Source organism: Peromyscus leucopus, chromosome 4 (genome assembly GCF_004664715.2).
Source record: "Peromyscus leucopus breed LL Stock chromosome 4, UCI_PerLeu_2.1, whole genome shotgun sequence".
Taxonomy (NCBI): domain Eukaryota; kingdom Metazoa; phylum Chordata; class Mammalia; order Rodentia; family Cricetidae; genus Peromyscus; species Peromyscus leucopus.
Genome location: NC_051066.1, coordinates 140,624,599 through 140,640,844, shown reverse-complemented (window position 1 = coordinate 140,640,844; position 16,246 = coordinate 140,624,599). Strand labels below are relative to the sequence as shown.

Sequence of the window (16,246 nt, the reverse complement as noted above, 5' to 3'; positions counted from 1 at the left end):
TAAATGAGGGTTGTTAGGAGCCCTTAAGGACAAACCATGATTCTCAGGACATATTTTGTGGTACTCTTTCCTGCTCACCCTAACTCCAAACAGATTCCAGTCCTGTGTTCTTCCACATGGGTCCAGGAGATGACGGTACCTTGAGGGCATTGTCTGTTGCCAGCTGCCATTTGAAAGAGCTGTTGTGCAGTAATCGTTTCTGAAAGCAAATCTTGTGAGCTAGAATTCTAGATGGTTCCCAAAACTGTAGCACCAGTTTCTCATCTGCATCCAATAAAGGTGGGTAGCAGAGCCAACTTCAGTGTGGCTGCTCTTCCACTTAATTTCCGAAAGAATAGAAAATTATTCTAAGAAAATTTCCAGTCATAAACTTCAGATAATTTAATTAGATGAACTGAATGGATAGGCAAGCTATTTTTAAGTTTATTTCCAAATTTTCATGACTCCTGTAATCTTGTATTTCCCTCCCATTTTGACAATATAGCCTAACTCAGACATTCTGTGGGCTAAACATATTTCTAACTTGTATTTTCTTTTTCAGCTTGTCAAAATTCAGTGACATTATTGCATGTTAGTATTGTGTATAAATTTAAGGAAAACATTAGTAATTTACAAAAGCTTTAAATAATTTTTGATCAGTCACACAAGGAAGACAAATCAACAACATATTAAAATGCTCTTGAAACAAAATTTTCAGTGTCCTATATGTTCAGGGGCCATCTTAACGCCATAGGTATGACATCAGGGCCTTGATTTAGCACATGGCTTAGACCTTCCCCTGGCAGTGTGCATGCAGAACACATGGGAAGCACATTCTATGTCCCCAGCCGTCTCCAGCCCCTCCAGGTGAAGTCCAGACTCCACTGATTACTAGTCTGTGGACACAGGACAGTCAGTTATTCAACGCCCCTGGGCCTTCATTCCCTCATCTGACAAGTGGGGTCATGAGTTTTTTACTACAAGTTCTTAGGTGGGCCGGTGTGGTGGCTATGCGACTCGAGTACTTAGGAGGGACCCGCTCAGTTGAATTCTCTGTTGCTGCTGTCTTGGAATTCTTAACTCTGAACAAGGGCTGCCTTCTCCGTTTCTCTGTAGCCCCTGCATATTCTGTCATCTGTCCACCGAGGTAGTTGGTATTATTGTCTCCTGATACTCTTGTGGCTATGGAGAAGTAACACTCTCAGAGCTCTCACCTGTAAACTATGGAGTCATTACTGGGAGAATGAAGTGAGATCATGTGTACCCAGTGGCAGCATGCACACACTTGCAGAGCTGGTCCTGTTACATCAGCTGCTGCTGAGCCTTATAAACTAAGCAACGCTTATATCCTTCGGGAAGTGTGCAGACTTGTGGACAGTTGAAGCTTCTGCTCCCTTAGAGATGCACTGAGACCATAAAGGTTACCTCTGACAAAATGAAGGTAGAGCTAGAGGAGGTCAGAGCACAGCCTACTGTAAGAGAAGCCTCATTGCAGTCAATCTTGTACTCAGGGAACAAAGAGGAATCCAGATGCCCAGCTATGGCCTACACTGTGTGGCCGGGAAGCAGGTTCAGACACAGTGGTATGGGTAAAAAAAGCACACTGGAATTGAGTAAAGCAAGGCACGGGACATACACCAACTCAAGATTTGTTTACAATAAACTTTACTAGTTTCATAGGTACATTAACAGGGCAAGTTCCCCATACCATGAAGCAAAAGAAAGTACAAGGAAAAAAAATGCCATGTAATTCCTTTACAACCTCTGAGTTTCGACTGCTATTTTTGGTGCTAGTGAGATACTTCACAACTATATTAGCTATGTTACAAGAAGTCATTTTTTTCAAGATTTTTCAAGACAGGGTTTCTCTGTGTAGCTCTGGCTGTCCTAAAACTCACTCTGTAGACCAGGATGGCCTTGAACTCAGAGATCCCCCTGCCTTTGCCTCCTGAGTGCTGTGATTAAAGGCATGCACAACCACCACCCAGCAGAAGTAGGTATTTTTATAGACGTTCATATGCAACAGTTTTTCTAATAAAATTTAAAAATTAAATAAATTATTTTATAATTGCTCTAGAATAAGAATCTGTCTTTACAGAAGATCAAACAGTCTAAAGGGCATTATGGAGTTTGCTTTGACAAACATATTAACATAAAATTACTTTTACTGTTGCAGAATTAAGACTAGGTACTCCTTCACCCAGTGTTTGCAGTTCAAACAAGCTGATGGAAAGCTCTGGGAAGTATACACCACCTGACTCTGATCTTATATCCATCCTCCAAACCTCAGCTTGTTGGGGAGGTACACTCTGGAAAGATAGTCTGATGACAGGAAAGTCAAGGCTTGGATCTCTGCCTTCATCTTAGAGTCCGCCATCATTTCCATCTGCAGGAAGGTTAACCAGCATCTGTCAGGAACCCCAGGCTAGGTAGTCTTCAGGCCTGCTAGAGCATCTAGAGTGGCTACTGGTCAAGACTGTAAGGTCAGGCCTCACCACTAGAGTGCTTTTGTTTTGGGGCTTTTACACTTTCTTTCTTTCTTATCCCATTAGCTGTGCAGCCATCACTGATCAAGTGACACAACCGTGGGGAAAGGCAGGTGTCCCCCCCTGCTGACCTCCTCTATTGGCACTGTCTGTGATAAAGCTTCAACAGACTGTTATTGACAAACTACACTGGCAGCATCCGTTGTTGGCTACGTAGACTGTCAGGAAATCAGTCAGACTCAGAAGGACAAAGTGCATGCTTTCTTCCATGGACAGAATCTAGACTTAAATATGCACAGGTAGGACATGAACGTAGGAGAGGGACTGTGTTGGGGAGGAAGACCAAGAACAGGCAACGGAGGAGGAAGAGACAAAATGCTGCATGTCTTCTCTCGTACATGTGGACTCTGGGTAAACATGTGGGGATGTGTGAAAACAGAAGGATGACCATGTTGGGTTTGGAATGGGACCTGCAGCAGGGATGACCTGTGGGGGTGGGGGGAAATATGAACAAAGTACCATGATATATATGCATGAAATGCCATAATAAAACCCATTATCTTGTACACTAACTGAAAACATTAATTAAAAATCAGTAACAGTGATAAAAATTAAACATGTTCAAGGATGTGCTGAAAGTATTGTGTGAGCAGCTACCACTACAATGAGAAGAAAGGAAACACATAGCATTTGCCTTTTATAGAAACACACCATCTACCTCTTTTCTCCAGAAGGGCTGGTAGGTAATATAAGGCCTCCTCAGGATACTGTCCAGTTTCACCTGGTCATGCTTTGTCAGCGGAATCAAACTATCCTTAGGTATATTTAACCTGGAAAAAATTTGATTGGAGTGATCAGTAAAAACAGAATGTTCCTCTATTTATGCCTGCACTTATGTTGTTATGTCAACAAACTAAGAAAAACAAGTGAGAAAATCAGTCCCGTGTTCCTCCCCAACCCCAGCTTCTGGGGCTCTGTGATATAGGCCAGGGAGTTTTCAAGTTCAAAGTAGAAGTTTGTGTTGTCATAGAAACAGGTTCTGTCCTTCCTCCCCCTCCTCACCTTTGGGAGATGACAACAGATGGCAGAAAGTGGCTGTTAAACAAAGCACGGTGTCAGGTACACTGAGCAGAGCTAGTGTGAACAAGCCACAGATTTCTGCCCTGCAGCTGTGAGCCCCAGCAGCCATGGCCAGTGGCTGACACTGAGAAATCAGGACTCAGGCGCCTACTAAGCGCTTGACTCTCAGCACTGAGGATGCAGACCTTTGCTTTCTTATTTGACATGCACACTTATCTAGTTTGAAGTCTGAAAACAGTAGAGAGATCTGGGTTTAGGTATAATCTGCTCTTGAAGTCACAAATCCAAGGTGTCCAGGTAAACTCTAATTTCCTGAGCTGTCCTCGGTATCACCATAATTGTGGGCATCTGCAGTGGCAGTTCCTGGCTGGCCGAGCGAAGGGAGTCTAGTGCTGCTGATTGCAGCCTCGTTCCTTTGACCCTGTATCCGTCTGGATCTGTCTGTCTGTCGCTGTCTGAGTACACCAGAGGGGGTTATGAGCACAGCTCGAATTCCACCGAGACCTCTGCCTTAAAAGCCTTCAGGGTCCTTGTCCCAAATCTGTGTTTGTGCAAAGGGGTCACTTGAAGGGATTGTGGCCATGACAAATAACTGCATTGGTATAAACTCTGCTTCCTTCTATGGAAGCATTCAAAACTCCAGGGCTAGGTTTCCTTCCTGCTCAATCCATAGCTTCATGGTCCCCATATTTGGAAAATAAGCATCTACACCCAAGACAGCCCACTGCCCCAGGAAATCCTACACACACACTCAAGTTCCTCTCACAGGAAAAGGAGAATAGCAAGAGGGTATTTGAGGGGTTGGACGTGCTGTGGGATGTCTTTCTGTATGCTGTGAATATGTGTTGCTCTGATTGGTTGATAAATAAAGCTGCATTGGCCTATGGCAGGGCAGGATGGAGCCAGGAGGGAAAATCCAAGAGAGACAGTGGGAGGAGAAAGGAGAGTGAAGCAGACATTGCCAGCTGCCGCCAGGAGAAGCAAGATGTAAAGATACCGTAAGCCACAAACCATGTGGCAAGGTATACATTTATAGAAATGGGTTAGTTTAAGATGTAAGAGCTAGCTAGCAAGAAGAAGCTTGCCATGGTCATAGTTTGAAAAGAATATAAGCCTCTGTATGTTTATTTGGGTCTGAGTGGCTGCGGGACTGGGCAGGACACAGAAAAACTTCCAACTACACTGGAGGGATGGGTCCGTGGTTAAGAGTATATACTGTTCTTGCAGAGGACCCAAGTTTGATTACAGCATCCTCGCTAAATAGCTCACAACTGCCTGTAACTCCAGCTCAAGGGTTCCAAGGTTTCAGTCCTCTGTGAGTACCTGTGCTCACATGTTCATACCCTCCAGTATTCATATAATTAGATATTTTTACAGTAGTTGAAAAGCAGTAGTCCCCCATGCTGAGGGCCAGGTGGCTCACTCTCCACGGAGAACACTCAAGGACCTTATTGAAGGCAGGGAAAGCCTCAAACACACACACATGCTTTGACCCACCAAGTCTCTGGGAATCCTCAGAGACTGTGTAAGATTCGGGGAAAGGTTTAATTATCAGAGGACCCTTTGATCTGCTTGTCACCAACAATCTCGGCAGAACAGCTGTGAGGGATTGCCTGAAATTGAAATTCAGGAGAAGGAACTGTCACCATGAGGTCACAGGAGAGAAATGTATTTATTGGTAACAACAACAAAAAAGTGATCACTTTGTGTTGTATGCAAAAACCGGATGACAAAGGAACAGTTGAGGACCTTGAGGTTTCTCAGGAAAGGTCATAGCTGTGGGCAGAAAATCACCAGCCACCTAGGACTGCCCTGCCTCAAATGACTCTTAACTTCAAGTGTTAGCAGTTCCCAAACTCTGATATTAAGATGTGGTCACTCTATGGAGTTAGAATGTTCAAGATCAGGACTGATGTTTAATTCCATCCCAGGCCTCACACTTATTATCTGTGTCTGTGAGGCAGACAGAGCCTCACCCCGGAGCTCAGACTGGCCTCTGGCTCAATCCCCTGAGCACAGGATTACAAGTATGTTGCCATGCCTCTCCATGAATTAGTCTTTCAAATACAAAAAACTTGCACAAGGGTCTAACCATAATTGTAAAAATAATTGTGGCTAGCTGAAACTGAAATTAACTAAGGTCATTGGGTTTTTGTTTTGTTTTGTTTTTTTTGTGTTTTGAGACAGGGCCTCTTTATGTAGTAGTGCTGACTGTCCTGGAACTCACTATATAGACAAGGCTGATCTTGAACCCACAGAGGCCTGCCTGCCTCTGTCTCCCAAGTGCTGATATTAAAGGTGTGCACCATCATGCTTGGCCTTCATTAACTATATAAATAACAGAGACCCCAAGAAATTTACTGTATAGCTACAGACAGCAAGTGCTTTTCTAGTGATGTCAGGCATGTCAAACACAGTGCAGTGAGACTTCTTACCTTTTAATATCAGAAGGGAGGAGACCAAGCCATCTGATAGTTGGGACGGTGAGACTGTGGGCTTCAAAAGACATGGACTGAGATAAAGAGCAGAAGTGTGTCAGATGAGCTGGACAAGGTCCTGGCTTTCTATTCTGGCATCAGGGTGAGGTGCTCTGGACCACTGCTTTGTTAATCTCTGGCTTGAACTCACTACCTCCCTCCCTGCTCTGCCACCCCTCTGCTGTGAACTTGGCTGGGCTTCCGGCTCATTTGGAGATGCAGGTTCAGTAGGTTTGGGGGAACCAGGACTTGTGGCTCTCCAGGTTTTCAAGAGTGGAATTTGGGTACCATAGGCTCCAGTGTGGACTTGATGTTTCCCCTTCTCTCATTGTGGGAGTCACAGTGGCAAAGTCAAAACTGGAAGCTGCATGTGACACTTATGGTCTCACTGATGCTCTTCGGAGCAGATCAGACAGGACGGCTGTGCCACTTGCACATAGCTCGACCCTCCGTTGCCCATGCCAGGGGCTGGGCTCACAACACTGAAGCACAGACCGGCTCTCCAGAGGTCACCATTGCCCCTGGGACATGCTGGAGAACTGCCTTACTAGGGTGTAAGTCGACCCCGGCGAATGGAACACAGGTGTGGTGGAGAGGGGCAGCTGCGCTTCTCTGTACTCACCATGGAACCGTACTTATAGATGCACATTATCTCGATGCCTGTTGAGAGGGAGCTTTAAGATTAGACTCGGGTCACAGCTAGGGAATCTGCACTCTCAAATTCCACCTAACATCTAAAATCTTTAATTCTGTGGACATTACCAACGAAAAATTACATTCTCAGTTTCATATGTTAAACATGGCCTTAAATGATTACAGTCTTTAACTTGACTATATTAATAGTACCTTTGATTTATTTCTTTACTGATTACCATGCTGGAGATTGAACCTAGGACATTATGCATGCTAGGCAAGTACCATACCACTGAGCTATCCCCTGGCCCATACAATACACTGTACAAATGTTCTAAGAGCAGAAAAACATAATCACAAATATGACTTAGTCACGATTGTTGTCCAAAATAGTCCAGGAGAGATTACCATGGGGATCAGCATCTACCAAAGTGAAAACAGGAATGTGAAATGTGTCCCACAGCTTCTTCACCAGGAGCCTTGTGTTCAGATCGGGAATGCCCTTTCCCTGAAAGCAGACAACACAGGCATTGAGGCTGTAGAGGATCTGGCCACATTCTGCCTGTATTTCATCAACACTGACAAGTGAGACCCCACCCTGACTTCCAGGTGGGGGAGTCCAGTGCTGTCAGTAAGGAAAATGGACAGTGTTCAACAAGAAGAGCCACATCTGTTCACACCTCTGCTTCCAGGATGCCTGTCTGAAGACCCCGCCCCCAGGCAACATTTCATCAGGAACAGAACCAATAAAGGTGCTCACCGCAGTGTTATTTCAAGGGGCATAGTGAGGCACAGTGAGATGCCTCCACATATAAAGCCTGATGACCTGAGCTCAATCACTGGGACCCATATAATGCAAGGAAAGATCGACCAGACACCTACATATTGTCAGTCTTCATCTTCTATATCACCTCTTGGCTCTTTCACCCAAGCAGACGCCACCAGAATTTCCTGCCATGGCCCCAAGAGTCCATGCCAAAATCACACTTGAAACTTCTCTCATAAAGAGCTGAGTGCTTGTGTCTGTCTTATGGCTCTTAGTAGTGATGCTGCGCTAAGGCGCCACAGGTCAGAGCCACACTCAGGAGTCACCTAGTCCTTCTGAAGTATCCTTCGTTCAGTCCCTGCCCCCACCATCCTCACACTGTGATAAGCCCAAACCTCCCAAGAAGCCATCTGACCCACAGGCTGCCACATAAACCCTAATATGCAAAGCCTCCTGTCAGCCTATCTTTTTGCTCCAAGTCAGGATGCTATGAGACTGACCAGGCCTACAAGGCTCCCCCAGCTGCCCGACACCCCCCATCAGACTCTCTTCTGGCTATGCTAAGGCTGCACTTCTGGTCACTCTAATAAACCACAGCACTGTAAACTGCTCTCTTCTCCAAGGAGTGGATTTTCTACAGCTATGTAAAGGCAGGCTGTGGAGAGGTCCCAGAAGAGGGGTTCCTGAAGCATCCTCTTACTCTGCAGCCCCCATCTGTGTGGACCCCAAGCTTTCTTCCCTCCTGCAGCCAGTTCTTATGATTTCTCAAAACATGACCATACCACAGGATGCTAACTGCCCACAATGGACTAATACTTCTGTCCCTCATAAATTCATGTGAAGGCTCAGGAGGTAAGGCTTTGGGATCAAGAACAGAAGGACAGACTCCCCTGGATGGAATGAGAATGTAAAGGACCCCAGAAAGGCTTTTTCCCTGTCTCTGTCTTGCTCTTATTTTCTTCCATGTGAATACTCAATGAGAAGACGGCTTCTTAGCAACCAAGCAACGGTCTGCTCTTAGCAGACAGGGAATAAGCTAACACACTAGTCTTGGCCCCAGGCTGCAGAACTTTGAGAAGGACACATGTTGCCTCAGTCACCCTGCCTGTTGCATCTCTGGGCTAGCTGTTGCTGGCTGAGTGAGCCATCCTTTTAACGAGCCATCCTGTAGATCCACTGCTGTCACAACCCCCTGTGTTCCTCACTGTTCCTGCCCATGTGTTTGAAAAGGGCAAGCACCGTTAGCCTGAACCAGTGAATCACCCGGATACAAACTCTTGTGAAAAACAGCAAGCACCAGCAGCTGCCCACAGCCCTGGAGAAACTCTGCGGCAGGAAAGTGTGAGGGAGACACAGAGCAGCAAGAAAACAAAGCCTGTTGGGGGCAACTATTTAAGAACAGAGACCCTCATCTGAACCTGGGTTGGGTTTAAGAATGTTGAAATAAACACTGTGGACACTTCTGCTCTGGGATACTAGATGATGCATTATATTGGCATGATATATACAGGGACATGGTATATACAGAGACATGGTGCACAGATGTTGCTGGGGCTCTGTTTCCAGGCACCACAGTGGTGAAGTGAGGCAGATATCCTACCGTGACCATGATGCATGGGGACATTCTGCTGCAGAAGTTGTCATCCAGGAGCCGCTGAAATGTTGCATCCTTCTCTACTATTAACAGAAACTTTGCATCTGTGATCAGATCTGTGGTGCTAAGGCTGAGAAACTACAGTCACAGCGTCCAAGCTTAGACACCCACTCCACTGCAGCACTGCGTACTGTGACTCAAAGGCAGCTACGGGGAAAACTTTCTCATTTTACCTCCCAATACCTACATTCACCCGGGCCCACGGGGCCTGTCTCCACTTCACAGGGAGAGCCCTAGCAAGCCACTGTGGCTACTTGTCTCTATGGCCTCTGTTTGTTACACAACAGGAAGACAAAGCTCTTTGAAGGAGCATTGCAGTTTAAACAGTTTTACCACTGAAGGATACTCCGGATCCCTTGGATGTTAGATGGCACAGCAGTAGCCTAAGTTAGAAAGACAAAAACAAACCAAGCAGTTTGTAAGCTAACTAAAAAGTAAGTGTAACTGCACTTTATATTTCACAATGGTAAGCTTTCATCTTTCTTGGACGGGTAGTCTAGAGACTGCCGCTCAGTGAGGAAAGCAGACACAGGACCCACTTGGCTTCCCCAGCACAGCTATGGCTTAAGCAGACGTGAGGAAGGCAAGGGTCCTGATGCAGGGCCTCAGCAGCACTACTGTGCCCTGTCCTGATGGGAGCATCAGACCACCCACCCCGATGCTCTAGTGCAGCATCAGCAAGGGGTTTGGGATGAAATGTGTTCATTTCAGAGCCACACAGATTGTGTAAGAGGCCATGCCAAAAAGGCCATGCCAAAGCCATTTGGAAATATCAGTACATTTTAAAAGAGAATGTGTGTCTGTTTATTTCAATATGACAATTAGCATATTTGAAAACTGTGTGCTAAAGCACACAACTGTTCACTCATCAGTTATATTTTAAAATCCCTGGGGCCAGCAAGATGGATCAGTGGGTAAGAGTACTTGCCACACAGGCCTGATGACTTGTTTGATCCCATGAACCTATAGTGGAAGGAGGGAGCCATTTTTAACAGTGGTCATCTGACCTCCACACTTGTGCTGTGGCACATATGCACCTGTTAGCGCGCACACACACACACCCACACACACCCTACTCACATTCACACAATTATAAATAACTTTTTACCTTGTTTCTGAAATTACACAATAAAGCAAGGAATGAAATCCAGTTCCAAATGGGAAGGGTTGTGCGGCGCTGAGCCGGTGAGATGGAAGGATGCTCACCGTGGCATTGCAGGTACACTGCACTCGGGTACCATCCTCCTCCATGTATCTCAGGTTGCCAGCAATCAATCCCTTGGATGTAGATAACTGGAAAAAATAAGGTATTTGAAACCATCTCCATTAATATACTCATTGATGCAAGCCTCTCCTCATGCTCACCTCTTAAGACATTTGTATTTTATCTTAGATCAGAATCTAGGCGGAGGTGGAGGAGAAAGCATGTAAGGGTATTCAGGAAATAAAAATATCTGAAAAGGTTCCTGTTTTGGTCCATTTGACCAAAGGAACACATTGGAAACAGATTAAGGTTATGTTGAGAAAATATCCTATCAAATGACAAGAAAAGGGGGCAGAGTACACTCTGGCTAACCTGCCTGCCTCTGCCTCTGCTCTGGGACTAAGGGCAGCTACCATTTTGTTTTGTGGCAGTGTTTTGTTCTTAGAGTAGCTCACCACATGCAGGCTCCTCCTGGGCACTTTCAGCATACAGGAAATGTCATCTATAATGTTGTCCACTGCAGCTTGGTTCCCAAAAAACTGGCTGTCAGTGTAGTAGATGTCTCTGTGAAAACGTCAGGTCAACATCTGAATGAGCCACATGTTCTGGGACTGTGACAAGCATAGAGTACTCTGTGGGGGACATTTACTGCAAGAAACACAGCACACAAGGAGGGCTGCTTATTACCATAAAGCATGTTTTAAAAGTTAATGGGGGCTGGAGAGATGGCTGCTCTTCCAGAGGACAAATATCTGTAACTCCAGCTCCAGGGGAACTGACACTATCTTCTAGTTTCTTCAGACACCAGGTGTGTGGTATATAGACACACATGCAGGCAAAACACACATACACATTAAAATTCAAACAGTTAATTTAACTCAGTCTCACACAGCATTTTTTGAAGATGAATTTGCCATAACAATATATTTACCTCTTGGTTGCGTAAGTGTTGCTCTGTACTAATTTATAAATCATGGACAATATTTTCAGAATTAGAGCTGGAAAATAAGACATAAACAATTTACTTCTCTCTCTCACTAATTTGAAAAATACTATTATCATAAATTTTAATTGTATCCTTTGTTTGTGTATAAACAAACTTTATGCTTTAAACTTTATCTTTCCAAAAGAGGAGGGTTAGGTAAAGAATAACTGTAAAATCATGTGCTTTCTGGGTAGCAAATCAGAGTAATTTCCTCTGAACATGAACCTAGAACACGCTGACTTTGACTGTGTGCTTCCAATGTTACTGACCATGAAAAGTCTAGAAATTTATTTTAAGAACAAGTTAAAGAACACGTGAAGACACTCAACTAGAAACAGCTAAGCTCTAGAAATAACTAACTCATTTACTATTGACTACTCAATGCCACGGAAGAGCAACTTACCAAATTTTTTAACTGATTTTGGTGAATCGCTTTTGACTTTTCTTGTGGTACACTGAGGTATCATCTGAAGGCCAACAGAGTCTTCAAACCTGTTGTTCAAAACACAGGAACAAAATGAGAAAGACTTAATTCCTGAACACACACTTGCTGTGACCTGCTTATCATGTACACATGTACAGAGGCCAGAGGTCGACCTTGAGAAGTGTTCTGTAGGGACCACCCATCTGGTTTTGTGAGACAATCTCTGTCTCATCGTTCTGGAGCTCACTAGTCGCCACAGACTGGTCTGTGAGCCCCAGGGATCCACCTGTCTCCACCTCCCGGCCCTGGGATTACAGGCATATGCCAGAGTTTGCTTTTATGAGGGTTCTGGGTAGCCTCACACTGATGATCCTGCTATACAGCAGAGCATTTCAGCCAACTCAGCCATCTCCCACATTTCTTCTCTGTGGGCACTGGAGCTTAGGAACCCAAAAGTTCAAATTGCTGCAGGAAGTTAACAGGTGACTAGCTCAGGTTTAAGCTAAACACCTTTTAGTATGGAGCATATGAGTAGTTTTTTTTTCTGGGAAGAGAGTGTATATGGAATACTTACACGTTTTGCTAATATGTATTTTACTCATTTTGCCATTATTCATTCTCAGTTAATAATTTGGTTCAATTTAATAATAATTTTTGAAATATTTTGTTTCAATTTACCCACAAAGTGAAAGTGAACCTCTCAGGCTCTCCTAAGGATGGCAGAAGGCACCAGGCACCACATGGCAACTGCTTTGAAGCTATATGAAATCCATCTTTCAAAACACATTTCCCAAGTATACATCTTATGCTAATTTTATTGATTTGTAAATCTCCCCTAGTCCCATTCATCTGTAACTTTCACAAACTCTGAGAACTTTTTGTGGATTGGTAGAAAAGGCTGTACAGGCAGGCTACAAAGGTTAAACTTTTTCACTAGGCTGGAGAATTTGGATAAAGCCGCCAGACCAAGCAGCAGTCAGCAAGGACCACTGAGCTTTATCCCTGTGCTGTGTGCCAGATGCTCGCACCATGGTCTGCATGTCAGCACTGACTGCAGCTGCCTGAGCAATGGCTTGCTTTCGAGGAGTGAAAGACAGCCTCACCAGGGTGCTTCCCCAGTGTTGAGGAGTGTGGCTCTACACTTGCTGTTTTGAGCAAGGGCAGACAGACTTTGGGCCACCCCTTCCTCAGTGCAGTTCTGGTTGCTAGTCCTTTCTTGGCCTCCTCATCTTTCACACTGACTTCCAGTTCACACAGCCCTTCTGTGGAGCATGGATTTCGTAAACCTGCTAATTTTTATGGGACAGGATAAAAAGAATGACATCTGACTATAACTCTGAAACAAATTGAAATAACAACATAGATACTGCATTTTAAAATAAAACTGCAGGGACCAGGCATGTTGGCACATATCTTTAATACCAGCACTCGGGAGGTAGAGGCAGGCAGATCTCTGTGAATTTGACATTAACCTGTGAGTTCCAGGCCAGCTGACCCTTATAGTAAGATCCTCTCTCAAACAAACAAACAAACGAATGAATAAATAAATAAATGGATAAATAGATAAATGGATAAATGAAACAATAAAATAAAACTTCAGGGGCTGGAGAGATGGCTGGGCAGTTAAGAGTGCTTCCTGCTCTTACAGAGGACTGGAATTCAGTTCTCAGCACCCATACCAGGTGGCTTACAAATGTCTGTAACTCCAGCTCCAGGGAATCTGACACTCTCTTTTGGCTTCCATGGGCACCCACATGCACGTGTACATTCAGGTGCATACACACACATACACGCATGCACATTCACACACACACACACACATATGCAAGCACACACATCTTTTTAAAATGTAGAAAATAGAATTGCAAAATGCCCACATTATGTTTTCCCAGCTTGATCTGTTGTCTATTGTGAAGACAGGCACTTCATTTCTTGCCAAGCTTTTGATTATGTCTTGAATAATATTTTCTATAGCTGTAAGAACCTCAGAACTGAAACAATAAACACACCGTGATTTAATTTTATATAGCATGTAATATTTCCCAGATCAATACAAAGACAACTTTTTTCCCCTCTCTCGAGACAAGGTTTCTCTGTGTACCCCTGGCTGTCCTAGAACTCACTCTGTAGACCAGGCTGGCCTCGAACTCACAGAGATCCACCTGCCTCTGCCACCTGAGTGCTGAGATTAAAGGCATGTACCACCAAACCGCCTAGCACAACTTCATTTCATTAGATTTTTGTTGTTTTGTCTTGCTTTTGGAGTCAAGGTCTCATAAGGTAGCTGAGGCTAGCCTGGAACTAACCCTGAAGTCCAGGATGGCCTCAAACCCACAACCCTGCCTTGGTCTCCTGAGTGCTAGGATTACAGGTGTTGGCCACCATACCTCCCTTTTGTTTCTTCCTTTTTTTCTTAAGCCTTGGGAATACATGTCAATAACCATCTCTCTTACTAAATTCTGACTCAGCAGGCATTCAGACAACTGCTCTTACAGGGGTTACTTACAGAGACATTAGATTTGCCTGTAAATTCATCTCTTAAATAACCCTTATGCATTAACAATGAGCTAGTATAACTTACAAATGCATTTTTATTTGCTCACAATTAACTTACTTCAATGTCACTGAACTTCAATACAGACTTAGCTTGAAATACTATTGTTAAATGTTTTAACTGAGGATGATGTGAGGCGGGCTTTGACATGCACGCATGCACGCACGTACATGAACACAGCTGCTTGTAGCATACTGCCCTAATTGATCTCATGCCTTAAAAATTAACCATTTTTAATTTTAGTGATTCAAAGGGAAAAAAATTTAATCACTACCAGGAAAGGGATAAATTGTGAATTCTGTACTAAATGGTTGACCTGGCCACTTAAGTCATCCCACTTTACAAAATATCAAGACTGAACTCAGTTTTCTGTCAGCTGGCTGCTAATTTCACAAACCATCAAGTTCAAAAACTGTCACTCTAAGTAACACTGGGATATTATCTAGGAAGGGAAGCCAAGTCAAACATAGGGGACGGGCAAAATGTTGAGTTTTAATGTCCACACCTTCTTCAATGTTTTCACTGAAAAAAAAAATCAGAAAATATATTTTAAAACATTTAGTGTGTTCTAATAGAGTAAAGACTAATGATGTTATTTTTTCAAAACTTAGAACAGTTTGAGAATAATACTGAAAATAAATTAAGATATAATGAGACCAATCTTTGTTCTTAACAGGGATTCCCACCATCTCTTTCTCTCTTTTAAATTCTCCCACAAACTAACCCTTTTGCAAAATTTGTTTGCTTGTGAGGTTTTGGGTAGCTGGCTTGGGCTTAAAAATAAAAGTAATGTGTTTAAGATGCAAACTGGTGATAAACAAGAAAAATGAGGAAATCTGAATCATATAAATGCATTTTCTGTAGTTGATTACTTAACATAGGTATATGTGTTACCTAGAGGTCAAGAAAAATGTCTTATTATAAATCACTTATAGCTGGGCAGTGGTGGGCGCACGCCTTTAATCCCAGCACTCAGGAGGCAGAGGCAGGCGGATCTCTGTGAGTTCGAGGCCAGCCTGGGCTACAGAGTGAGTTCCAGGACAGGCTCCAAAGCTACACAGAAAAACCCTGTCTCGAAAAACCAAAATAAATAAATAAATAAGTAAGTAAGTAAGTAAGTCACTTATAATATTGATAAGCTTGCTATATCTGAGAAACCCACTAGTTTAGAGCGCAAATGCTTTACACTTTTCTCATCAACCTCACCAAAACCCCCAAAACATAATTTCATACTTCGTTTTGTTTCGTTATTTCGAGACAGAGATCCCCCTGCCTCTGCCTCCAGAGTGCTGGGGATTAAAGGCCTGTGCTGCCACGCCTGGCTTTCGTAAAAAAAAAAAAAAAAAAAAAAAAAATTTAAAGATAAAACATAAAGCCAGGTAAAATCTCAGACTCTCTGCCTAGAAGGGATATCAATGGAGAAACTAGGAACTAGGCTGGAGGGATGCTCCGGAACGTTCTAGAAACAGCTGGTGTGTCCGGGGAAGTGGTCCCCAGCGCCCAAACGTGCAAACCAGGCGTTACAGGCAGGGGGCGCTGTGGGAGGCCGGTTCCGGGGCTCCGGCGTGGGCCTTCCACCGCCCGCGGGCTGCTGTACCTAGAGGCCGCGCGGGTGGCCCCGGGAGGGCTCTCCCCCGCACCTCTCTTCACCACGGCCAGCAGGGAAGCCCTGTGCCGATCCAGGGCGTCGAAAAACGAGGCCTCGGGCCCCACAGGCGCGAACGCCATGATGGCGGACACAGCAGCCGCTCTCAGGCCTCCCGCACCCGCGAGCCTTCCCGCGCTCTGGCTGCGCATGCGCCCCGCCCCGCGGCCCCGCCGAGCAGCCCGCTAAGCGGAGTGCGCAGGCGCGTGGGCCTTGAGGCGGTTGGGACCCTACCTGCGGGGAATGGAGCTCAGGTGCAACTCCAGCTGGCCTCAAGGACCAGTGGGGCCGAGGTGTCCTCGGCCTGATAACTTACGGGAGATAACATTTGCGAACCCCCCCCCCCGGGGAGGAGCCAT

General features: G+C 44.7%; 1 protein-coding gene across 2 annotated transcripts; it reads right to left on the bottom strand.

Moving 5' to 3' along the window:
• Positions 1 to 1,896: 1,896 nt before the first annotated feature.
• Spo11 (SPO11 initiator of meiotic double stranded breaks) lies at positions 1,897 to 16,017 on the bottom strand. Of its 2 annotated transcripts, XM_028893800.2 has the most exons (13): positions 15,840 to 16,017; positions 13,566 to 13,679; positions 11,668 to 11,756; positions 11,211 to 11,277; positions 10,735 to 10,843; positions 10,282 to 10,368; positions 9,422 to 9,458; positions 9,022 to 9,131; positions 7,064 to 7,163; positions 6,645 to 6,682; positions 5,981 to 6,057; positions 3,184 to 3,295; positions 1,897 to 2,365 (listed from the first exon to the last, which is right to left on the bottom strand). In XM_028893800.2, the coding sequence occupies exons 1-13, from the start codon at positions 15,968 to 15,970 to the stop codon at positions 2,246 to 2,248; spliced, it is 1,191 nt and encodes a 396-aa protein (XP_028749633.1). In that variant the 5' UTR covers positions 15,971 to 16,017; the 3' UTR covers positions 1,897 to 2,245. The 2 variants fall into 2 exon arrangements, with proteins under 2 accessions (XP_028749633.1, XP_028749634.1); XM_028893801.2 differs by lacking the exon at positions 13,566 to 13,679.
• Positions 16,018 to 16,246: the final 229 nt, after the last annotated feature.